Source organism: Sceloporus occidentalis, unplaced genomic scaffold (genome assembly GCF_023333645.1).
Source record: "Sceloporus occidentalis isolate IW3139 unplaced genomic scaffold, rSceOcc1.0.p SCAF_1, whole genome shotgun sequence".
Lineage (NCBI taxonomy): Eukaryota > Metazoa > Chordata > Lepidosauria > Squamata > Phrynosomatidae > Sceloporus > Sceloporus occidentalis.
In genome coordinates, this window is record NW_028316981.1 from 81,067,161 (window position 1) to 81,094,356 (window position 27,196).

The window sequence follows — 27,196 nt, forward strand, 5'->3', positions numbered from 1 at the left end:
AAAGGAAAAATGTTTTGCCCCCAAATGCCCTCTGGGAAGTTTGGGGGCATTTTCACTATATTTCTGCACCCTCCCTATGAAATTCATGGGGTTGCCACAAATGGACAGATGAAGGCACATACACACAAACACATGGGCTATTTTAGGCCCAGGAGAGGGCCTAAACAGAAAGTGAATAATAAGTGTGAAGTCAAAGGCTTTCATGGCTGGCATCCATAGTTGCTGTGTTCCACAACACAGCCACATAGTCCAAAAAGCCCACAGAAAACTATGAATAGTAAGTGTTTTTTATCACCTGTTACTAAAAAATGGCCCCTCCTGGGCCTAAAATGGCCCTATGGAGGCAAAAACATGGCAGAAGTATAGACATTTGGGGGAAAAACATTTGATTTTTGTTTTTCAAAAGGAGGGTGTGGTGGGGGTCTGTTTAATAACCCCTTCCAAGATCCCAGTTGCCCATCCCTGCCTTATGGCAAGAGCTGGCCATGTACTCCTTCCTTCATCTACTTCCTATACTGTAACCAGATACAAATGTCTAATGGAAGAAGATCCAATGATGTAAAGAGGGGTGATCAGGTAGACATTATGCAATTGAACTTGCAGAAGGCTTTTAACACATTCCCTCCATCAACAGCTTCTAAGTTGACTTTACAATTAAGGTCTACTCAATAACCTTTGGTGTGGAATATGCAAAAAGCCTTTTGCAAGTCCAAGTATATAATGTCTAGCTGATCACCCCTCTCTATGTGCTTACTGACTGAAAACATCTCTGAGTAATGCTATTACCATTGATCCAAACTATTCTGAAGGAAGCAAATAGATCACCTCTGAAAGACTAATTCAGAAGACAGCTCATTTATTTGGAGATAGGTGCTCCCAGAAGCACAGCAGGAAAGAGACTGGCATAGGGGAGACATGTACTATTCTTTTTTCAAGTCCAACATACTTTAATGTTTTCCACAAAGATGGATATTTACATCACACAAAACAATTTGATTTTATTGACAAGGGTCTGCTTTTAATCATTTGAGCTGTTTTACATGATGCTGATAAGAACATAACAAGTAAATAAAAGCAACATACATTATGAGTATCCCTTGGCCAGAATCCTGAAATCTGAAATACTCCAAAATTGTTCATGTGGCTGGTAACATAATGACGCCTTTGCCTTCTGATATTTCAATGTACACAAATTTTCTTTCATGCACAAAATGATTAAAAATATTATGTATAGAATTACCTTCAGGCTATGTATATAAGGTGTAGCATATGAAACATAAATTTCATGTTTAAACTGAGATCCCATCTCCAAGATACTTTATTAAGTATATGCATATATTCCAAAATCCCAAAAAGTTTGAAATCCAAAACACTTCTGGTCACAAGCATTTCGGATAAGGGATACTAAATCTGTAACAGAGAAAGCCACCCCCACTGCTTAATAGTATACCAACCGGAGGGACTAAATGCAGTGCCTACTCCTAGCAGAGGCAAGACTTAAAAAAAGAACAGTGCATTTAATCATTTTACATCGAGTTACTGCCAGACTGCTCCACACAATCCCAATTTCACAATGCTGAGGAGCTCAATTATACTTATTTGCACAACAACACTGCAAAAAGCTTGCCTTATTCTAAAGTAAGGTTCCGGATGCTACAGAAGACAATGCTCAATAGTTGTGGTTTAACCAGAGGGGCAAGCATCAAGATATCAAACAGGGGATCAGTGGAGACAAGCAATGTGCAGACATACCGGAAGAACAAGTATCTTTCTCTGAAGGAAGATATCATGGGCTGCTGGAGTTGTGGGGCCATTAGCACCTTCAGCAATTATCTGTGAGGCACCAGAAACAAAACAAAACAAAAAGATAACAGGAGACATCAGAATAACAGCTAAAATACAAGCAAACCTTGAGAAGCTATCCTGATAAATTACCTTTGTGCAGGATATGGAAATGATTCTGTAAAATGTTATCTCAAAAAACTACTACCATTTAGAACGCATCCAGGTACATTCAGCTACAAGAAACCTGCCTATCCCTGTCCCAATATATGAAAACTCAACAAATAGCCTCTGAGACTGGGGCTGAATCTACACTGCAGAAATAATGCAGTTTGACTTTAACTGCCATGGTTTAGTGCAACGGGATTCTGGGATTTGACTTTTATAAGCTATTTAACCTTCTCTCTAATAGGTTTTGTGCAACAGAACCAGAAATCCCAGAATTCCACAGCATTAAGCCATGGCAGTTAAAGTGGTATCAAATGGCATTATTTTTACAGTGCAGATTGGCTCTAAGAGAAGTTTACAAATTTGTAACATTGCTCTCAACTACACCTTTAAAACAGCGAAGTCTTTAAGAAGGAACAAAAGGATCAATAACAGGGGTAGGCAACCTTTTGGAGCCGGGGGCCGGGTTGCTGTCCCTCAGACAAGTCGGGGGGCCGAAGCCGGGGGGTGGAGCTTCCACCCTCTGGGGCGGGGCTGCATGCTGGGGGCGGAGCTTCCACCCTCCAGGGGCAAAGCCACCCTCCGGGGGCGGAGCCTCCACCGAAGCCCTGCAAGGAGGAGGAGGCGTGTGCCCGCCCTCTCCTCCTCGGTCCCTTTCTGGACAAACACCCCCAACCTGCATTCCAAAACACACACAACAGCACAGTTGTGCATTTCACATGGCTTTACTTAACATGGCCTCTTGCATATTTCAGAGGCTTATTCCATAACCAAACCCCTTGGGTTTAACACTTAGCATGGTTTAACATGGCTATGCATATTGAACATGTCAAGGTGGTTTCACCGTTCTTGGACCAAGTGTACTTCTCAGGAGTGTGTACTTGGTCAAGGGACTTTGGTTTTTCTTCACTGCGCATGGGTTTGTAAAAATCACAGCAATTTACACTGGCCTTGCCTCAGAGGCTTTCTGATATCAATATCACCATTAAAGAACCAAAAACACACAGAAAAGGCACTTTGGAAAGTCACACTCTCTTGGCTTCACAAACAGTGCGTGCATGCCTCTCAAGCTGACTCATATCATCATCATCATCATCATCATCATCACCACCACCACCACCACCACACTATCATTGTCAAAGCAAGGGAGACTTGTTAGCATTAAAAGCACACAAAACACACTTTGCAAGGTGACACTCTCTCAGCTTCTGAAACAGTAGTTGCATGCTTCTCAAGCTGACTCATCATCACCATCACCACACTATCATTGTCAAAGCAAGGGAGACTTGTTAACATTAAAAGCACACAAAACACACTTTGGAAGGTGACACTCTCTTGGCTTCAGAAACAGTGCCTCCATGCCTCTCAAGCTGGCTTATATCATCATCATCATCATCATCATCATCATCATCATCATCATCATCACCACCACACTATCATTGTCAAAGCAGGGAGACTTGTTAGCAAATAAAAAGAATGCAAAATAAAAAAAAAAAAACAAAAAAAAACCATGTGGCCTCTGGCCACTCACCACCTTCTCCTCTTCTTCCTCCTGCTGCCCCCATCTCCTCTTCCTCCTCCTGCTCTTCCTCCATCCTCTTCCTCCTCCTGCTGCCCCATCTCCTCTTCCTCCTGCTGTTGCCTCCTCCTGCTCTTCTTCCCTCCTCTTCCTCCTCCTGCTGCCCCATCTCCTCTTCATCCTCCTGCTGCCTCCTCCTGCTCTTCTTCCCTCCTCTTCCTCCTCCTGCTGCCCCCATCTCCTTTTCATCCTCCTGCTGCCTCCTCCTGCTCTTCCTCCCTCCTCTTCCTCCTCCTGCTGCCATCTCCTCTTCCTCCTCTTGCTGCCTCCTCCTGCTCTTCCTCCCTCCTCTTCCTCGTCCTGCTGCCCCATCTCCTCTTCCTCCTCTTCCTCCTTCTGCTGCCTTCTCCTGCTCTTCCTCCCTCCTCTTCCTCCTCCTCCTCCTCTTCTTTCTTCTCCTCCCCCTCCTCCATGTGCCGCGCGGCCTGGGGGCAGGACAGAGGAGACAGAGGAGGAGGTGGGCAGCGTGGGGCCGCGTGAAGCCCCGCAGGGAGGCAGGGAGAGCGGCGCGAGGCCCGCGGGGAGGGCCGCAGAGCCCCGCAGGGAGGCAGGGAAAGCGGCGCAAGGCCCCGCGGGGAGGCGGGGAGAGCGGCGCAAGGCCCCGCGGGGAGGCGGGGAGGGCCGCGCGGAGCCCTGCGGAGAGGGCCGTGCAGGGCCGCGTGGGGAGGCATGGAGGGCGGCGCGGGTCTTCACCCTTTGCCTCCTTCACCCCAGGCCGCGTGGCCCTCCTCTTCCTCCTCCACCGCCATTTTGTTTTTCAAAATGGCAGCGAAGTCTCGCGCGACCTTTCCCGTCCTGGGAAAGGTCACACGATACTTCAGCCGCCATTTTGAAAAACAAAATGCACCCAGAGCGGTGCGGAAATGGGGGCAATCGGCGGCAATTGTTGGCAGGACTGCGTGGGGGCTGGTAGAAAGGCCTCGGCGGGCCGGATCCGGCCCGCAGGCCGTAGGTTGCCGACCCCTGGTCAATAAGGTCAGCTCCATCACAATTTCAATACTGGGTCTTTGAACAGATCAGGCATGAACTCTCCCTAGAAGCCAAGATGATCAAATCGAAGCTACGTTATGAGAAGGCACAACTCATTAGAAAAGACAATAATGCTATGAAAGGTAGAGAGTAGCAGAAAGAAAAAATGACCACTGGCCAGATGGAATCAAGGAGGTCATAGGCCTGAATTTACAGGACCCGAGCAGAGCAGTGGAGGATAGAGGGGCTTGGAGATCCACAGGGTTGCCATGAATTGAAGTCAACTTGAGGGCAGTTAACAATAAATTAAATTTGGGAGATTGTGTAGAACCCACCCATCTCCTCTAACTGATTCTGTACTATAATCTCTCTCCTGATATGGATTTGAAAGCACCTAATTTAACATTCATGGGCTGCAGTGGCTCAAGTAGTTAAGGTGCTGACTCTGTTGACTGCAAGATCGGCAGGTTGGCAGTTTGAGACCTGAGTGCCACATGATGGAGTGAGCTCCCATCACTAGTCCCAGCCTCTACCAACCTAGCAGTTCAAAAGCATGCAAATACAAATAGATAAATAGGTACCACTCTGGTGGGAAAGTAAACAACATTCTCTGCAATCATGCTGGCCACATGATCACAGAGTAGTCTCTGCCAATGTTGACTCTTTGGATTAGTAACAGAGATAAGCATCGCCCCCTATGGTCGAACATGACTGGCAACCTTGTCAATGGAGAATACCTTTTAGTTTACCTTTAACATCCACTCCCTATTATTTTCATAATTTTTCAAATGTGATTTGAGATAAATTAGCAATCACAAATGGCTGTTTCATCTGTTTCTTCTCCATGACTCCCAAAACTGAGAAGCTTGACAACATTAAACTGTAACTCTTTAAGAAGAGTAATAGATTTCAGTTCTAGTCCTGACAACTTCTAATAGGTCACTTCAGGAGCCAATATTGCTAATCACTGTGCTGTGTGTATGCATGTGTGTATTTTAATATATGTTTTAACCTGGTTTCAATTATTTTTGGGTTTTTTTTTAATTTGGTTGTTTTTTTTTAAGACTCAGCCACAGAAACACACTGGGATATCTTGGGCAAGCCACATGCTCTCAGCCTCACAGGAAGGCAATGGAAAATCTCCTCTAAACAAATCTTGCCATGAAAACCCCATAGGTTTGCCTTAGGGTCAGAATAAGTGGGAAACGACTTGAAGTCACACAACAACATTTTTTTTTTAATTTTTGTAAGGTGCTTTGAGTCCCAATCTGGAAAAAAGGTGGGATATAACTATAACAACAACAAGAACACAAGTGGCTTGTCATCTAGTGTCTAAAGGTACTTTCATACAGGGGCCTACCTTATATACTCGTGTATAAGTTGACTTCATATATAAGTCGAGAGCAGTTTTGGGGGCCAACATCTTGGAGTTTGATATGACCCGTGGATAAGTCAAGGGTCAAACACTGGGGCATGTTACAAAAGATCTGAAGGGGGAAACAAAGGGACACTTCCCTCCCTACTTCTCCCTCACTGGACCTCTCCCAAGGGTCACCATCTCGGCATGGGAAATGGGGAAACAAACCTTGGCGCACACACTTCTCCTCCCTTCACCCCCAAGATTTCCAAAGCTCATAGTTTGCAAAATGGGGTACAACCTCCCTCTCTCTTCCCTTCACTCCCAGGATTTCCAAGGCTCATGACTTGCAAAACAGGGTACAGACCTATCTCTCTCCTTTTACCCTCAGGATTTCCAAGGCTCATGTCTTGCAAAACGGGGTATGAACCTCAGCATACTCTCTCTCTCTCTCTGTCCCTCACCTCAGCAGCTGTTTGTTAGCTCTGGCTGCAAGGGAAGGCTGAGGGGTAACACACACACACACAGCATGTGCAAGAGAACTCTAGCAGGGAGCTGTCTAAAGATCCTTGGCTACAAAGGTGGGCACTTCTTTTAGGAACTTTATAAGCAGTATTAACTTATTGTCCTGTATATTAGTTGACCCATGATTTTGGAATCCATTTTGGGGCATAAATTCACGACTTACAGTCGAATATATATGGTATATACCCTAAATATCCTAAATGCACCAGATCCCAGATGATCTTGGAAACTAAGCAAGATCAGCCCTGGTTGGTACTTGGATGGGAGACCACCAATGAATCCTGGGTGCCGTAGGCTATATTTCAACAGAAGGAACTGGCAAATCCACCTCATGAGTATTCATTGCCTAAGAAACTCTATAAAATTCACAAAGATATCTTAAGTTGATGGGCAACTTGAACACACACAGTCTGTTATAAGCTCCAAAGCTGGCCATAATAAATGTGTTAGTCTTTAAGAGCCATAAGACTTGATTGATTAGATAATGGTACTTTTTTTCTCTCGAGACCACATTTGGTGAATTTATTTCATGTACAGAGAATAAATTAAATCAGCCACACCTACCCTGCCATTAGTTTGCCATATATTTAAAGTCTGTTTAGTGGATGTATATCAGCAGCTCAGCTCCATAGTGTCTTCACAATGGGCAGATCTAGTCTGTACTGAAAGAGCCCATTTTTGCTGAACATCAAATTCCATTCCCACACAAATAAATTGGGTGCCACAGCTTTCATTTTGTCCTGGAATGATACAGGGGGGGAAAACCAGCACACTCAAAACCCTACCTTTGCTTGGATACAATGAGCATTAGCCTTTGTTAACTGTTTCTCAATAGCAGCTGGGATTAAGATATCACAAGGCACCTCAAGGGCACTACCTTCAAGTTTCTTGGCCTTTGGAAAGCCAACAATTGTGCCATGTTCCTGGAATAAGAAAGAAATTTTAGCTTGCTTAGCCTGACATTCAAAGAACACAAATATGAAAACGCCTCCTTAGAATATCAAGTGGCCTTTTCTGTGGCTAAAGCAACTTGGCTGGTGACACTGTAGGATGGTACAGCTGTATCAGGTTGCTGTTAACCAATGGAGCTTCATGGCAGAAACTGGACTGAGCATTTATTCAGCACTCCTTTCATAGACTCAGCTCAGTATCCACAGAATCCCAAAGGGATTCAACATACCTGCTTGTAGTTTTGTAGTTCCAGGGGGTCAATTCCATCAGTATTAAGGATGGCACCATCATGCTCCCCAATACATATGCAGCGTGCCCCATGGCGGTGCAGGTATCGCATGGAATGAAAACCTACATTGCCAAAACCCTGAAGACAGAATGAGGCACATTTTTAGTCAGTAGGAAACATTCAAGAGTTCACTCTATTATAGATTAAACTGGGATAGACCAACATCTGAAACACTGACAAGCATTCTTAAAGGTAATCAAATGCTGATAGGTAATCACAACATCCTTAGTAAAGAATCAAGTGTGAGCACAAACTTTTACTTTGTTTGCTTTGCTGATTGTTTGAGTGATCTTACCACTTGTCTTCCTTATCATTATCAAAGTCTTTTTTAATGTGAAGTCGAAGGCTTTCATGGCCGGTATCCATAGTTTTTTGTGGGTTTTTCAGGCTATGTGGCCATGTTCTAGAAGATTTTCTTCCTGACCTTTCGCCAGCATCTGTGGCTGGCGTCTTCAGAGAATGCTTGCCTGGAAAAAAGTGGGTATATATATACTGTGTGAGCCTGGGAATGCAGGAGTGATTTGCATGTGTATTGTTCTGTGCTCATGGCAGGCCTCAGGCTAATGCAAAAGAGGATTAGTGTCTGCTAATTGGTGATCATTATCTGCTGGGAAAGCCCCTGACTCTGAGTGGTTTACCATTTGCATTTACTGAGTCCTTATTTTGCTATTCCTCAGGACTGGTAGCCAAATTTTGTTCACTTTAAGGGTTTCTTCTTTCCAGTTGAAATTATCCAGATGTTTATGGATTTCAATGGCTTCCCTGTGCATCCTGACATGGTAGTAGTTGGCATGGTCCAGAATTTCGGTGTTTTCAAACAGTATTTTATGCCCAGGATGGTTTGTGGCATGTTCTGCTACTGCTGATTTTTCTGGCTGGCCCAGTCTACAGTGTCTCTCGTGCTCCTTGATTCTTGTTTGCACACTGCGTTTGGTGGTCCCTATGTAGACTTGTCTGCAGCTGCATGGTATGCGGTTAACTCTTGTGGCTGTGAAAAGGTCTCTCTGGTCCTTGGCTGAGCGAAGCATTTGCTGGATTTTCTTCGTTGGTTTGTAAACCATTTGAAGGTTGTGCTTCCTCATCACTTTGCCTATTCTGTCTGTGACTCCTTTGATGTATGGTAAAAATACCTTCCCTTTTGGTGGCTAGCTTGTCTTCACTTCTCTGGGTTTTTCTGAGCCTGGCAGCCCGTTTTTTTTTTTTTAATTAATCTTTATTTGATTTTCTTAAATTAAATACAATAGGAAAGAAAGAAAAAGAAAAAAAGGAAAAAAAAGAAAGAAAAGCACGTTCAAGTTTAATCAAAATGACACATTTCTTTTGTCATTTCTGATGTGAAGATACGGAGGTATTATTTGTGTTTTTCCATAATAATCTGTCTACAATGTTTTCTATACTTAAGAAATTCTAATAACACTTGTCCTTTTTCCCCACTGTACCATAACTGGATTGGGATTTCTTTCATAATATTTCCATTTAGTTCTTGTTTGTTTTCCTTATTCTTATCACCATTTCTTTATCAATTTCCCCCATTTTTTTTCAAATTCTTGCTTTGTTTTCCCCGCAATGTACATGGACAATTTGTCCATTTCTTTTAACGCCAAAACTTTTAATTTCCACTCTATTAAGTCTGGGATTATTTTTTGTTTCCAGTGTCTTGCGAATACCATGCGCGCAGCCGTTATTAAATATAATAATATACTTATCTGTATTTTATCTAGTTTTTTTCTGTGGAATTTCTATCATGTTAAGTAGAAATATTTCTGGAGATAGGGGTATTTTTATTTCCATTATTTCCCTGGCAGCCCTTCTGATGTCTGAGCTGGAATAACCATTAGCCTGTAGAGCCCAATCCAAGTGTTTCAGTTCATCTTCCAAGAAGTGGGGTTCGCAGATGCATTTTGTTCAGTCTACCAGTCTTTTGATTGTGCTTCTTTTTTGTCCTGGGTGATGGAGTTCTAGTGCAGGTATCGGTCTGTATGTGTGGGTTTTCTGTATACTCTGTGACCCAAACATTGGTTCGGTTTGCGGATGACTAGGACATCCAAGGATGGCAATGTTCCTTCCTTTTCTTTTTCCATAGTGAATTGGATGTTGGGGTGGATGTTGTTCAGATGGTTCAGGAACACAGCCAGGTCTTTTTCTCCATGTCTCCAAATGGTGAAAGTGTCATCCACGTATCGGAACCAAGTTGTGGGCTTTTTCGATGCTGTTTCCTGGGCTTGCTTTTCAAAGTGTTCCATGTATACGTTTGCTATCACCGGGCTTAGAGGGCTTCCCATTACTACTCCATCTCTCTGTTCGTACCAATTAGCAGACACTAATCCTGTTTTGCATTAGCCTCCCAGCCTGAGGCCTGCCATGAGCACAGAACAATACACATGCAAATCACTCCTGCATTCCCAGGCTCACACAGTATACACACACACACACACACACACACACACACACACACTTTTTTCCAGGCAAGCATTCTCTGAAGACGCCAGCCACAGATGCTGGCGAAACGGCAGGAAGAAAATCTTCTAGAACATGGCCACATAGCCCGAAAAACCCACAAAAAACTAAAGTCTTTTTTGTTTGTTTGTTCCAAACATGATAACAGGTTTGTGATTCACACTACTGAATAGGAAACTAAGGTAAAATAGCCCATGTTTAAATATTGGCAGTATATAAGCAACAAGCCCATTTTCCTATGCAACATGAAGGCTTTTGTTATTGAGGACAATACTTCTAAATTTCCCTACAAAATAAAGCTGAGGCTGAAAGGGCAAAGTACAGCTGGCTCAGGAAAGCTGAGATCTCCAGTAGTAATGACCAGGACAAAGCATATGGAAGCTCTTTTGTACTAGAAAAGGAGCACTAAGGGATATCTAACAGAAGAAGGGTTTCATTCTGTAGAAATCCAAACTCTATACATTTTCTTTACCTTTCATTAAACTGGTCACTTAAAAGGCTCTGATCTGCTCAGGACAGGTTTCCTTTTCTCCCCAAGCAGGCAATGCTTACTTCTCTCCTGTTCATGGTATAGCAGCAAGGAACAATGCTTACATAGCGATAACAAGTACATTTCTATATGGCTTACTGGTCTACTAAGCGGTTTACAAAGTGTAAGCTAATTGCCCCCAATAAGCTAGATACTCATTTTAGCAACCCATGGAAGGATGCCAAACTGAGTCGACCCAGAGCCCCTGGCTGGTATTGAACTCACAACTTCATGGTTTGTGAGTGAGTGGCTGCAGTAACCAATGGCCACCAGGGCTCCATGTCCTTTCATCAAAGTACAGTATCAGATACAAAAGTCTGAATGAACCTTTTGAAAGGAAAGTGCTTAGGAGCACCAAAAACATGACAACTGTGACAAAGCATTTCTTCAGGATGATTGCATAAGCCAAAAATACTATACCATCTATTCTAGTTTGGCATAACAGCCAAAAACAGCTAAATATGACTACAGATGGAAAAGAAATCAGAGTAGCTGAGTTCTTCCCCTTGGAGCAACTATTCACACACTGTTTAGCTCCTAACCCATCTGTACCCTTCTTTGATTTCTTTAAGAAAAACTGAAACTTGATTTGACAAGGAAAAACAATGCACAAAGAGGAGGACTAGAGGGCTTCTCAGTTTAATTTTCTTGGTAAGTTAATTAGAGTAAGTGAAATATTCTTTGGGGTATTGTTCAGCAAACTTAATTCAATAGAAGTGACTTAAGAGACAGTTCTTCGAACAAGCTCAGCTCTGCCAGCCAAATTTTTCAACTTGAGGGGAAAACTGCTTTGGGGACAAACATATTTCTCTCACACTGAAGGGAAAATGGAAATCTGCCAGCTTAAAACCTCCAAACAAAGAAATGTATTAGAAGGACCGGCATTCTGATGGAAAGCTGATATACAAAAGAGCTTCTCCCCAGGCAAAAATTTGCTATTGCCCAATTAATCAAGCAGCAGCAGAAACAATTCTACAAAGTCCAGAGGGGCAGCTATGTTATTATATGCCAGCCAAAAAACAAGATGAATACTGTTGCACCTTTAAAGATATGGGATACTGGTTAAAGCAGCAACCTGGACGTCATTTCTACAGCAACACTTTAAAAAATGGAGGGGGGAGGTTTCCATCAGTGAGATGCTACGCTGGTCTACACTGAATCTAACAGGTGCCCTAATCCCCATGTGCTGCAGTGCCACTGAATTCATTACATAACCAGATTTTGAAACCAAATCACAGATGTGGGAATAAAATTCATTTCAGAACAAGGCATGTGCTCCGCAAGTGGTTTGTTTGCAATAGCTCCGCTGGTTGTTGGTCACTTTCTGTGCACAAGCCAAAGTGCTTGTTATGACCTATAAAGTCCTATATGGCTCAGGTCCAGGTTATTTGAAGGACCGTATTCTCCTATACAAGCCTGCCTGTGGTTAAAGATCTTCTGGAGAGGCCCTTCTGTCTATCCTGCCACCTTCCCAAGTACATCTGCTGGAGGGAACAGAAGAGGATCTTTTTAGTGGCTGCTCCCTAAGTCCATACCTCCCTTCCCAGAGAGGTTAGACTGGCACCCTCATTATCTTTCTGCAAGTGAGGGAAGACTTTCTTGCTCCAACAGGCCTTTGAGAACTGATTTTTTTAAGGGGGGAAATGGACTTTGAATAATGTGCTGGGTTTTTTTTTATTTGTTGCATTTTAAAGGTTTAAGTTTTTAAATGATTCTATTTTTTTAAAAAAAACATTTGCAAATTTTTGTATATTTTTACTGTTTCTGAAATGTGTGGTGGGGGGAACCCACTATCCCCCTCTATTCTAAAGTGTTAGTCTAGCACAAAGATCCAGGTTCAAAAACATTATGCTGTGTTATCTTTGGCCGGTAACTCTTTCTCAATCTCACCTATATCATAGGGTTGCTGTGAACATAAAGTGTAGGGTAGGAGGTAAGGAATCATATATGTCAGCCCAAGCTCCTTTGAGGAAAACCAAGACACAAAAATAACACATTTATTGTATCATCCATTTCCAAGGGCCAAGAAGGCCACAGTGTCATGAGGTACAAAATGTGCACTTAGCTGAATAGGCAGTCTGAATACTATGAAAGGAATATTCACAAAATATTCCAAAAGACACCAATAAACATATCATGCTACTATGTATGACCACAAAATAATTCTAAATCCAGTCAAACAAATACAAGATCCATTCACTGACAGTATGAAGCAGCCACCAATGGATTATACGTATTGGAAGAACAAGAGTATAAAAACTAAATATGAAAGAGGGATCAAATGCAGAAGTGGAAGTGTTTCAAAGTCCACACTGCTGTAATACTATTATTAAGCCACACAGAAAGGCATAAAAATCCCTGTTACAAAATCAAAGTTTCCTCATCAAGCAAAGATGTTTTTAGAAAACATGTAGAGGGAAAGGAGGATGTAGTGACAGTCATGTAGTCTGCATGTTGGATTCAGATGGTTTGGATTATACAAGAAAGAAGAGCCCTCCCTTTATGCCAACTGTCATCACCAGGCCTGGGAGGGAGTGAAAAAGACGGGCACAACTCCATCAGGCCTAGCTGTTAATTACTATGATTTATGTTGCTCTATTTTATTGTATTCTCTATGTATTTTTATTGCTGTAACTGCCCAGATTCCTTGTGATTGGGTGGGCTATAAATAAATAAATAAATAAATAAATAAATAAATAAATAAAGTGTTCAATCCCAGCCAGAGCTCCAGGGTCCATTCAGTCTTGCATCCTTCCATAGGTCACTAAAATGAGTACCCAGCTTGTTGTAAGCTATTAGCTTACACATTGTAAACCGCTTAGGTCTACTGATAATAAGTACAGAAATGTACTTGCTATTACTGTTTATTAGGCAAATCAAAAAGAAACAAAAATTCCTGTGAACGCTTTTGAAATCAAGGTGCGGGACAGACCGTGGAAAAGTGGCCTACCAGCAGCCTAATTTCCTCCGGAGGGAGGCCACAGCCACCAAACCGTGTAGCTTCCCTCCACAGGAAAAAAAACCAGGAAAAACTTGGTTCTTTTTGCACCAAAAGTTTTTTATCAAGCAAAGATTTTTTTAAGCATGTGCAGGAGACCTAGGGGGTTCACAGGGTTAAAAGGTATGAAATTTGTACATTGTGTTCCAATGGTTTGAAAGGAAGTCACTGCAAACTATCAAATTAGGTTCATCATGCCACATTGGGGCTGGCAGGAATAAGAAAGGCAATTTTTATAGTAAGCTAGTGCCATTTCCAGAAGGTAATGAGACCTAATTCCAATGTAAAATTAATTATTTACAATTTTCATATGAGATTTAATCTCCAAAATTAGTTCACTGAAAATGGTGCCTTTAAGTCTCCAATAGACAAACATCCCTAATAGACTCTCCTGCTGGATTCTGAGCATTACTAATTTTAATCAACAATATGTGCCTTTTCATTCTCTTGCACAAAGAAAGACATTTTGGGTAATGTGAAGCCAAAAGAGCATGGTGATGGCGCCCAACCTGAACTCACAAGGCCTTGATATCCTTGCCACCAAATCCACTTAATACAAATCATCCTCCCACCCCCACTCCTGCAAGGTTAGCAGTGAGGAAAAAAGACTGATCTGTATCTCTCAACATTTTCCCAGTCAGGATCATTGGTCTGTAAGGTGCGTGACCCTTTCCGCACCTGAAGGAGCATTCCATTACATGCACCCAATATATATCAAGTGAAAAGATGAGATGTGTCCTTGTCTCTGAAGCTTATATTGCTAGTCCCAGGTAGTGTTGTCTATATACATATGGGGATTTGTTCCTGAGCTTATATTTTCCTTCTGTGAACAACAGCTGGTACTCAGCAGCTGCTTCAGTACAGAGGAAAGACACGTCTTCCATAAAAGATTGGTAAAAGGGACAGATCATCTTCTAGCATATGGTGAGTAATATCAGCAGTGGACATTTATCTAACATGTATTAGATAAAATATATCTGATGATAAACTTTACATTTTATTTAAAATTTAATTTTATTATAGTTTTTTCTGCTTGCTGTTCCATAGTAGATGACTCTGGGTACTATCCCATGTTCCTGATCTGTTTTCACTTCCCCTTGCCAACATTACAGTTTTAAGATGGCCTCATATACGTAGAGAGTACAATGGGCCCTCAGTATCAGCTGGGGTTTGGTTCCTGGAACCCCCATGGATAACAAAATCCGTGAATGCTCAAGTCCCATTAAATACAATGGTAAAGTAAATTGATGTCCCTTATAAAAATGGCAAAATCAGTATTTGCTTTTTGAAATTTATATATATTTAAAATATTTTCAGACCATGGATACTTGAATGCGCAGATAAAAAATCTGTGCATATGGAGGGCTGACTGTAGTTGTATACTGTATGTAGCAATTAGCTGGTATACAACACAAAGCAATGTTCTATACATACCTCACACAGTTCTACTGTGATGCCCAAGAAATGGCCTGTTGCAAAGAGTGTTTGAAGCTTAGATTGATCATGGCATGGAAATCATCAAAGGCTAATATAATAATAATAAATAATAAAGCTTTTATTTATATACCGCTTTTCCTCCAGATCAAAGCGGTGTACATACGATAAAACTCTGTGACACATGTCAAATGCAATATTAAAAACAGATTAAAAACAATTATAAACAATTCAATTTTTAAAAACAGTGCAGTTAAAAATAGTCGGGATATCAGTTATGGGTAGTCGTCTTAATCTAGTTGGGGAATGCTTTCTCTAAAGAGAATTGGGAGGATATGCTAACTGGAAGAGATAGGTTTTCAAATATAATTTGAAACTAATAGAAACTAATATAGTTTCCCAAGGACATCTATCCCACACATTCAGATAAAAATGTTATCATTGAGTAGAAAGACACTAGGAGAATAGGAAATAAGTCAATGCATTGTTGTTGTTAACTGCCCTTGAGTCCACCTCAACTCACAGTGACCCTATGGATGAGACATATCCAAGATCCCATGTCCTCAACACCTCTGCTTAGGTCCTGCAGGCTCAGGCCTGTGATTTCTGATAAAGTCTACCCATGTGAAATGAGGTCTTCCTCTCTTTCTGCTTCCTTCTACCTTTCCAAGCATGATAGTCTTTTCTAATGATTCCATCATGCCTTCTCATGATGTGGCCTCAGTTTCATCATCTTTTGTCTCAGGGAGAGTTCAGGTTTGATGTGTTCTCCGACTTATTTGTCTTTTTAGCCATCCATGGTATCCTCAGCACTCTTCTTCAGAACCACATCTCAAATGAGTTGATTTTCTTACTACTGACTTTCTTCACTGTCCCAACTCTCACATCTGTACATAGTGATCGGGAATACAAAAACTTGGACGATTCTAACTTTAGTGTTCAATTGTATATCTTTACTCTTAGGATCTTGTCTAGTTCCTTCATGGCTGCCATTCCCATGCCTAGTCTTCTTCTGATTTCTTGACTGCAGTCTCCATTCCAATCAGTATTTGATCCTACGTATGTAAAGTCTTTATTTCTATTTTCTTATTATCTAGACTGAATTTATATAGATGCTCTATGGTCATTATTTTCAAGGGGTATATCTTCAGCAGCAAACTTGCTTTTGCATCTTCTTCCTTGACCTTCTTTAATACTTGGCTCCAAGTGTTTTCTGCTAGGAGTATGGTATCATGCACGTATCTTAGACTGTTCATGTTCTCTTCATGTTCCTTCCTCCTATCTTCACTCCTCCTTCTTCTGAGTCCAAGCCTGATCTTCATATGATATTTTCTGCATATACGTTGAACAGGAAATGCTACACAGCCATAAATATGTTGACATAAAGTCACATGCTTTCACTCTCATGGGAAGACAAATCTCCTCTGAACAAATCTTGCCAAGAAAACTCAATGAGGGTTGTCATAAGTCAGAAATCGCATGAAGGCACTAACAACAAAGGCACCAGATCCTGTCTCACCTTGAAAGCTATACAGGGTAAGCTCTGGTTAGAACTTAGAGGGGTGACAGCCAACTAATTCCAGGTTATGTAGGATATATTTTAGAGGAAGGAACAGAGAAAAACCATCTCTAAGTATTCCTTGCCTAAGAAAACTCTATGAAATTCATGGGGTCATCATAAGTCAACAGGTAACTTGAAGGCTCAAACAAAGTTATTATAGAACCTCATGGATTACTACAGCATTACCATAAAGGGGGTGTTAGCATTTTTATTTCAACAGAAATCAAATTAAGATGGGTTTCTTTTTTTCCCTTTTTTAAAAAAGTATATCAACACATTGAGGGACCATAAATATGAATATGAACTAAGGTTAAATTGCATGTTAGGAAACACTTTGAAATCACTAGGATTAGTCTGTAAGTTCACAGAACCCCACTCATGTAGCACAAGCTCTTGCTGTCAGTCTTAACCAAAGTTAAGTATTATGTTGTCTGCAATAGTGAATGCTAGCCAGGATTTCAGCTTAACCTAGGATTTGAAGCAAGGGATTCATAAAACAGAGTATATAAAAAAAATGTGTTGTCAAGCTGAAGCATCCCAAATTCACCTAAGAGCATTCATGATATTTTTCTATTTATCCCATTTCAGACAAATTACCCAATTTTAAATACAAGATCCTACACAGATTAATTTAAATGAGGAGTGAGGAAACTTTGATCATTCAAATGTTCTGGACCTCAGCTCCCATAATCTGACAGACTGGATCTGGGAATATAATACATCTGGAAAGCATACTATTACCCACCCCTGATTTAAGCTTTGCAGATGCCCTTGGTACAGGCTCCTGCTTCACTATGTTCACTTTTGGATATCACAGTAGTTGCAAAACCTATCATTCTATCAAGAGATTTTGCAGAAGTAAGCAAAAATATAACCAGATAATTCTTCTAAGTTCAATAATATGTAGGAACAGTTTGACAAAGCTGACACAGGTTGAGTCTCCCTTATTCAAAATGTTTGGGACCAGAAGTATTTTAGATTTTTTCAGATTTTGGAATATTTGCATATTCATAATGAAGTATCTTGGAGATGGGATCTAAGTCTAAACATGAAATTCCTTTATGTTTTGAATACACCTTATACACATAACCTGAAGGTAATTTTATACATAATATTTTAAATACTTTCGTGGGTAAAATGAAATTTGTATACACTGAACCATCAGAAAGCAAGTGTCACTATCTCAGCCAGCCATGTTGTTGTTGTTATTATTATTATTATTTATTTATATAGCACTGTAGATTTACACAGCGCTGTACATAAAAACAATAAATATAAAAGAGTAAACCTGCCTATGGCGTACAATCTAAGAAATGATAGGATAATACATATAAAATACATAGTAATACAGGAAATGGTTCAATAAAACAGGCAACAAAAAAGAACATCAGATAGCAAGTGACAATCACGCAACGTCTGGGAACGCTTCTCTGAACAGGATGGTCTTCAACTCCGTTTTGAAGCTGGTTAAAGAAAGTGATGGCCCTTGCTCGCAGGGGAAGAAGGTTCCAGGAGTGAGGGGCAGCAAGTGAAAAGGGGCGAATCCTAGATGGGGCAGAGGAAATCCTGGGCTGGGCTGGGCCAGCCGACTTTGACTACCAGAACCGAGGGCCCAAGTGGGAAGGTGAGGAGAAAGAAGGCCTGATAAATAAGGAGGGGGGCAGCCCATGGAGGGCATGTAGACAATTTTGGATTCTGGAGTGTTTTGGATTTCAGAATTCCAGATAAGGGATACTCATCCTGTATATAGTTGGACTCTGAATGGAGAAACAAGGCAACAGGCTTATGGTGTTCCAAGGAACATCATTTTTTTTCTCAACCCTACTTATCCATATATTATTTATTACATTTTACATACCAGCAATACAACATATAAAACAATTTGCTTGAACTTAAAAGTCTTTTAAAATATGCAATATACTAGAGTACTAGAAAAAGTAGCTGTACAGAGGTTATAATCCAGGTCCCCTTGAAAATATATACAGTCAGGCCTTCTTATACATGGATTTCTTCTTATACACGGATTCAAGCATCCATGGTTTGAAAATGTTTCCAAAAAAAAGTATAAATTTCAAATATCATACATTTCAAATATCAAACCTTGATTTTCCATTTTTTATAAGGGACACCATTTTGCTATGTCATTATATTTAATGGGACCTGAGCATCCACAGATTTTGTTATCCACGGGGGATGTTGGAACCAAACCCCAGCATATAACAAGGGTCCACTGTACATACATACATACATACATACATACATACATAAGTATAGAAAAAACAATAATACTGAAGTCCATTGCTGATCTGTGGAATGTGTCTTATTTTAATATAAGCTTCATAATATTTACCACATTCAAAACGTTTTGCAGTCAATCATCAGTTGTAACAATTAACCAACAGCCAAAGTAGGCTGTGGCCATGAGATTCATTACCAATTTTCTCAGATTCACCTGGAAACTGTCACCTGAACTACTAACAAAATCATAAAATGATTATATAAGATTATATTAACTAGAAGTAGCAAAGACATAACTCACTAATTAAAAAGACATTCCCAACTTTAACACACGAAGCACTAAGGATGTTAAATTTTCAATCCTGTAAAATAAAGAGACTGCATCAATACTGCAGCAGCCCAATCTCATGTTTACCTGCAACACAAAAGTTTTCCCAGAGAAGCCCGTTTTGAGGCCAATGAGATCCATGTATTTTGTGTTGTTGATGTAGTTTTCTATCCCATATAAAATTCCACGACCTGTTGCTGATATTCTTCCCCGGATTCCTCCCTGACTGATAGGCTTCCCTGTCACACAAGCATGGGAGTTGATATCCTAAAATTCCACATATGAAACAATAGATGATAAGCATGGTCATACCTTCACACTTACTACACAGAAGTCCAGACAGCTTAAAACTATGTCCTCTCCAAAAGCACCCATAGTCAGAATATTCAAAAGGAGCTAACGTTTTAAAATACTAATTAAAGCCAAGTCTGAAGCATCCATTCAAGCAGGGATGGGAACTGTCAGGCCCTTCAAATGTTGTTGAGTCCCCTGCACAGTCAGTAGTGAGGCACAATGTTCACCCTGCTTTCAAGCCATGTTGAAGAAGGACAGTAACCAAGCTGCAAAGCTAACGGTTTTCAGAAAGCCACACACTGAGTGTTTTTGTATAAAGAATCAACATTACCCTATATCCAAGAGTGTTAGCATAAGTATCGGCGATCCAGGACATCTCCCTCTCCCCTGTACTCATGTCAGGAGCAGCTACATCAATTCCAGGACCTGTTAGGGACAATAGATCCATCAAATGTTCTCCCTCTCTCATATCAAATAAGTTAGACCAGTCATTTTCTGATAGGCCTGTTTTATGTGACATATACAAATACTGCCAAAGAAAGCACAGGCCTCTTACCCTTTGACACTGCTAGAGGCTAAAACATGTAACTTTTCTGTATACCCCGAACACTCCAAACCTTAACGCTCAAATCATTTTGAGCTCAGTCTTAATTCTCAACACATTTGTCATGGGAAACTGATTTAAATACTGAAATAACTTTTAAAAGATAGAATTGAATTAGTATCTAGTCCAGAGACACATTTAAAGCAATATCAGTCATGGATGAACTTTTAATGCCAGTTGGAGTATCTTATATTAATGAAAATTCTTTTCCCCTGTGTTGGAAAGGAAGTAAACAAAAAGGTACATTTGTGGCTCATATATCCTAAAAATTTTGGTATCAAGTACTAAACCACATAACCCAAATCACTAAAAAACAAATAATATATGACAATAGATTTTTACTATTGTCTCTTTTTGTGGGGGAAAAAAAAGAACCTGAAGCATTAAAAGTATCTAATTGCAGTTATCTTTAGCAAGATTAATTACAGCCAAATATTAGAAATCTGAAGAGAAAATAGATATATTTATTTGGTGGAGGAAAATATGAGATTAATTAATGGGAAAAATTAACTGAAAGGAATAAGGCACAAAAAGAGACAAAATGGGGGTGGGGTGGGGGGAGAAGACATATTCATTGAAACATGCATGCCATTCACTGAATTTATGAGATCTGGGTCAGGAACGGCAGGCCCTTTGATCCACACTGGTGAATTTGGAGACGACTACTGGATAATAACTGAATTCAGAGAGAAGGGCAGTAAATATTGCATTTAGTTTTTAAATATTGAAAAAAAGATCTAATTATTATTGACAATGAAAAACAATGATTGATTTAGCAAGGTCAACATACCAGATTAAGACTATTATTCTTGTGTTTAAGGATGGTTGTACTGTTATGTAATATTATGTTTTAAAGAAAAGAAAAAAGAAAGACAAACAAACACATCCACACATTTCAGCAGTGGTCATGACTGACTCCCCTCAAATTGCATACATAACTCACATAAAAATTATCTCAAATTTTAGTGTGTGTGTGACAGAGAGGCAGACAGAAAGAGATTAACCATGACCCATCTGATATGCTCTGGATCCTATGCTACAAGTGGCAGAAAAGTTTACACTGTTCATACTCCACCTAAAGATACTGAAATTAGGATAGAGCATTAGAAATGACAGGCAAGAGAAAGGTATCATGAGCCAAAAGGCCTTACATGTATTATGCACAAACCAGAAAAAGCATGTAAATAATATGAATTATGTCATCTACATTTATTATATCTATTACATACATTATTATATGCATTTCGCCACACCACTGACATTTGTTTTGTCACCTTTACAGTTCTACTGAGTTCAGTAAGGCTTACTTTCAAGTAAGTGGATGCAGAACAGCAGTCTCATTTTGTGTATCTTAATCAATGGTTAAAAGCAGAGACATGCAAAGCAACAAAGTACCCCACCCCCCATGGAAATTAGGCATTTTCAACATGAATCTTAAAGCTTAAATGTAGGCTTTTAAAAAAATGAAAGCACATATTCACAGAAACTTGAATTGTGAACCAGATACCAAAGTCTGGGTTTGGTTTGGGTCCCCCCCCCCCCAGTTTTCTGGCATAAAATTCCAGGATAAATAGGGCTGCACCCACACTGCAGAAATAATCCAAGATGACACCACTTTAACTGCCATGGCTAAATGCTATGGAATCTGGAGTTTGTAGTTTGTTGTGACACCACAGCGCTAAATGTCTCACAAAACTACAGTTCTCAGAATTCCACAGCACTGAGCCATGGCAGTTAAAGTGGTGTCAAACTGGATTATTTCTGCTGTGAGGGTGCAGCCATACAGTCCTGTTAAAGAACTGGGGGGGGGGGGATCTGCTAATATGCACATTAGCCAGCCCTCACCATCTTGCTTCCAGTTGGGAGGCATTAGTTTGCTCTGAGATCACATGATGAAGAGTGGGATATAACTATTTTAACAATAAATACACAAATTAAACTGTCTCTTTGCCTATGGGATAGCTAACAAACCAACCATTTTTAATTCAATTCTGTAGGAAAAAGTGCAAAGAAGGTGCCCTCACCAATAAATCCCTTCTTGGCCATTTCTAATGTGAATTGTCTCGTTATTTTCTCCAGTTCACTCTCCTGCACAAGAACATGAACATCCAGCTGTTACTACATACTCTTGCAGAGATACCAACAGCTAATGTATATATGATTTTATAGCATCCAGGTTAGACCAAGTGGCTTTGCAGAATACTGCATCCTGGTAAGAGAGAAATATTTCATCACAGGCATTTTTCTTTAGGAGCTCCTGGGGTTAGCAGATCTACTTCTGAAGAGCTGAGCTGTCATCAGATGGAGTTCTCCATGTTGCATTCCACTATTAATGCTTGCTTCTCATGTCACCTTCACAGTTCTCTGTAAAGGGCATGTCTGCATCAGTACCAATGCTACAAGACTCTGGGCTACCATACATGTGAGCAACCCAGGTCACCCTGAGTGAAATGGGGGAAGAGTACGTGTGTGTCTGTAGCCATCTGGTACCACATGTAGGTCACAACAAAGTTGCTAACCCTTTTATGTTAAACAATCGACACTGACCACCTATAATGAAATATATACAGAAGATTGCAGCATTTGACCTAAGGTCCTCAAGTATATATAGCCATAGCGGCATAGCCTCTTTGTAACAAATCTGTGCCTGTGGTTACTGAGAAGTAAACACCATGACCACAAGAATTGCTTCTAAGAAGGTGTGGCTGTATTTGCGGAGGGCTTCTTTCAAACACTTGATTTCACCATGTAAGAGATAATGACAGCACATTTTAAAGAGCCCTACTTCTGTAATTATGAATTATCATAAGATGTGCTCACATCTGAATTATTTATTTATTTATTTATTTAGCAAACATCTTAAATATATCTGTAACCATGCAGTGTTAAATACTTCCTAGAAAATGAAAAGGATAGAGCATATACTTACTGAGTAATTCCTTGGATCAACAGTGACACCAGCCTTAGCCCCACCAAAAGGAACATCTGGAAAACACCAGACATACAATTTAGCAACTACCCACTTCGCTTCCTTGATCCTAATATGACATTCCTTGTTCCTAATACCTCCGTGTTCCCTACACCAATGGTACTCAAAGCGTCTTACCCTTGGGATGCCACATTACATCTACATGCATACTTGTGCCCCCACTACTTAGTATATGAATAAAAATATTGTGTTTATTTACTATGCATACTTTCTTTTGCACATTCATGTATATTCATATTTTAACATTTTATAAGGAAAATATATCATTCAAATTAGAACAGTTTTATTTAAGTAAATTCGACATTGAACTCAACACAGGTGTAAATTTTACACATAAAGAAGTTTGGAAAGAGGAGGAGAGATCAGGGCCTCCAAATCTCGTAACCCCCCTTAAGCAACTCTCATGTCCGCTCCCCCCCTGGGGAGGGGGGGTGCCAGCCCATCATTTCAGAACTACTGCCCTAACCAGAGGTTTTGTCATCTGGGGGAGTGAGGGTGTTCTGACTCCAAATCAATGTACTCTCAATAGTTCTTAGAGCAGTAATTCTTACAACAGCTCTGTGTGGCCACACAATCACAGGTTCCTTTCTACCTCACTCCACAGATTACCAGGCTGGTGTAAACTTCATTGTTCTAAAACCCACCCATTTTGTCATATAATAATGACACTTTTCTGTTTCTTAAAACCACTCTGGCTTCTTAAAAGAGTGTTACCTGTGTTTAGAGAATTTGTTCATTTATATTTTTCCTCCCTCCCATCCAGCCAATAAAAAAAAGAGAGAGATTGTTGTGCAAAGACCAAAGCTCAGTCACTAAGCATATGACTTACACACAGAGAGCCTTAGTTTCAAGTTCTGGCATCTTCAGTTTAAAATAAGGATTAAGTAGGAGGTGATGGGAAAAATAGCAGCCTGAGACTTTTGAAAACTGCTACCAGTCAGGGTACACTGGACTAGATGGCCACATTCTGAGCTCATATAAGAGATAATGGACCACACCATGTGACTCTCTGGAACTGCAACTCTCATCAATCTCAGCCAGCATACCCCATGATGAAGAATGACGGAAGCTGCAGTCTAGCTCTATCTAGAAGGCTGCATGTTTCCCACCCCTGAGCTACAAATTTGGTTTTAAAAGATAATTCACTGAGGTGAAATGACACAGGACTCCTCCAGACTGACTAAAAGCCTCAGCATTTTTCATACATTACAGCTGTAGCTACTGGGGTATCTATCTAATATCTATATGACATTCTTTCTGTCCCGGTATTATTGTCAGTTTTCAGTATTAGCACTTTATAAACCCACTGCAAAGTTTGGAGTTTTTTTGTCTCCTGGGAGATTCCAAACAGGCCACACTAAATGTCACACATCTGTATATCCACTGTCCTCTCACTGTATGTTTGGATGGTGCCACTGATGGAATGGGGGTGTGACCTTTGTCACAGAGGTTTCCCACTTATCCTTGCTCCTTCATTACACTTCCAGTGACCACATTAAGGGTTTCTTCTGTATTTTCCCTTCATACCTATTAAATGTGCAAGACAGGGAACATGGATACTGGGGGAGGAGCATGGGGGAGGTGTTAAGTTGATAGAGAAGGAATGACAGGTTGAAGGAGAAAAAACATGCTCACACCACTGTTAAACCACTCCTCAAGTGGGAGAAAAGAGTATTTGAAAAGAAATGTGCAGATCAAGGTAGCACTAAACTACATTATGATAGCAACATACTAAGGTCAAAACCAAGAGCATGACCAGAAAAAGGAGCAGAACAACCATTACAAGGTCTGAAATCCTGAAAAAGAAAGCTCTCAAATTTACTGGAGCTATTAGAACATCTGGAGGACCCCACAGTAGCAGTACACTTCTTTCATATCCCCAGCCTTTCACCAGTTTTGAATGCTGTTTGCCACTCTGTAAATTCAAGGTTGTCAATTCCACGATGTATTTTATGTTTCAAACTGGAGGTGAAAGTTTTTCAAATATATGGTATGTCTGTCCTTAGATGTACTATACAGTGGAACCTCGCCATACGCGGGGGATCCGTTCCGGATCCCGCCGCGTATGGCGATTTCCGCCTATGCTCGAGCCCCATTGTAAACAATGGGGCTCGTGCACGGCGGCACGGAGGTGAGTGGGGCGCAACAGGCGCAGCGCAACAGGCGCACGCGCCCATTCAACTGAATGGGACGCGCCGCCCCTTCCGCCCCGCGCACGCCCAGCGGCTTGAGCGCGGACGCTCAAAGCCGTTTATAAAAAGCCCGCAAATGCGGAGGCCCCACTGTACATTAAGACTTTTTCCCCTCTGTTTTGTGGCACTTCTCTTCTGTCATGTTTAAATCCTGTCCAAATACTCAGCACCAATACAGTATGTATGTATGCAGACAAGGAGAGAGAGAATGTTTGTCCTATATAAAAAACAATGTACAAGTCCAATTAAAACTAACTGCTAATGTGATATTCTTGCCCTTTCCGTTGCAGAAGGAAAAAAATAGGGTCCAGACGATGGTGTGGCTTTCCAGATGTACTCCAAAAGAATGAGTGGGTTTACCAGTGGGTCCAACTTCAACTTGTTTGAGAAATACCGACATCCATTGTTTTCCTTCCTTCCTTCCTTGAATATCCTCAAAATATACAATTAGCCCTCCACATTTGCAGCTCTGAATTTTGCAGATTTGATTATTTGCAGTTTTGATTTATATGTTCTCTCTAGGAATATCTTGGTCATCCAGCATAACTCTGCCAGAAGTTGATCGCAGAGTTGTGCTGGAGAACCTAGAGGTTCCTAGAGAAAACACTTCTCTAGGCATTAGTAGGTCCTCCAGCATGATGCTATGATCGTTTTCTGGCAGATGTTGACCACAGAATTGCATTGGAGGACCTGGAGATTCTTAGAAAGACATTCTCTTAGATAAAAAGAATAGTGGTTTTTTTTACATTTACAGTTTTCCCACATTCATGGGGGTCCTTCAGCCATATTCTCAGTGAATGTGCAGGGACCACTGTATCTGCATTGCATAGTTACAAGTTTTTTTTAAAAATGTTGAAATTCTCTTTCTGAACTATGCACAAATCCTTCTGCAAATATTACCATGGGATATTTTGATAGAGTCATCTCCTAGCATTCAGAACACACCCTATGCAAGACTAAATGCTACTTACCCACCACTGCACATTTGTATGTCATCAAAGCAGCTAAGGCCTTTACTTCATCAACACTAACTGATGGGCTGTAACGAATTCCTGTGGGATGGTAAAGAAACAAACAAGCAGGTGCTTAGTCAATGTCTGTGCAAAACATATATATCTATTTATTTATACTAATTCATAGTCCTCCACCCCCACTTCAGTTCTATGGACTCAAAAGAGTATCACATATAAAAAAACACAGCCTACAGTTCTTGGCAGGCTCTGAATCTGCATCTTTAGAAAGTGACTGCTAGCTAGTATAATCATTTTGTCAAGATACAATCCCATTAACATGGAAGCTCATGCCATTATAAAAGTAATTTGGTGCAGCTGTCTGGAGACAGATACTTTCTTTTTTCCAGCCATAGGTTACTGCAGAATGAAACAAAGAGCAAAAGCAACCATGTGGCATTAAGTGCCCCAAAGACTTATTATACACCTTATTTATGCCCACTCTTCTTTTTATAGGACACTGGGGATTTTTGAAGGAGGAGCTCATATATTGAGAGACAGTCCAGCAAAAATGAGTAGAGAGTTAGATCTAGCTGTTCTTTTATATGTACTGATGGGCACATTCTTTCCTATTTTGTTTATTATTCCTTTATTTGTATACAAATGCATACTCACATGATTTACAGTGTAACAAACCAGCCTCCAATTGTAGGCATGTTTGCTATTATGTGCAGATTGACTCATTAAGACAGATAGCAGTGCATATGGTCCAATCTGTTCCAAAATATCTTAGGAGTTTCTATGGCTTCTGGATGGTGTGTTGTTTTCTTTAAACCCTAATTTTCAGTTAAGACTTGCTTTTGCCAAATTCCTTTTAGCCATATGAGAATTTCAGACACTGCTACGGATCACAAGTTTGGAAAGCAAGTCCAAAGTAGTGCTGTTACATTGAGCTAGATGGTAGCATTAACCAAGAAAGAAAAAAGAAGAGCGCACACCATA

General features: G+C 40.6%; 1 protein-coding gene across 1 annotated transcript in view; it reads right to left on the bottom strand.

The window, feature by feature from the left end:
- Positions 1–27,196, bottom strand: part of LOC149321712 (glutamate dehydrogenase, mitochondrial-like) — a 38,811-nt gene that overhangs the window by 8,362 nt on the left and 3,253 nt on the right. Inside the window, exons 2-9 of the mRNA XM_089527357.1 lie at positions 26,216–26,296; positions 22,993–23,048; positions 22,088–22,151; positions 19,791–19,885; positions 19,253–19,432; positions 7,561–7,698; positions 7,166–7,303; positions 1,753–1,833 (exon numbers count right to left, since the gene is read on the bottom strand). Coding sequence (XP_089383483.1) covers positions 1,753–1,833; positions 7,166–7,303; positions 7,561–7,698; positions 19,253–19,432; positions 19,791–19,885; positions 22,088–22,151; positions 22,993–23,048; positions 26,216–26,296 — 833 coding nt within the window. The remainder of the gene's footprint in view (positions 1–1,752; positions 1,834–7,165; positions 7,304–7,560; positions 7,699–19,252; positions 19,433–19,790; positions 19,886–22,087; positions 22,152–22,992; positions 23,049–26,215; positions 26,297–27,196) is intronic.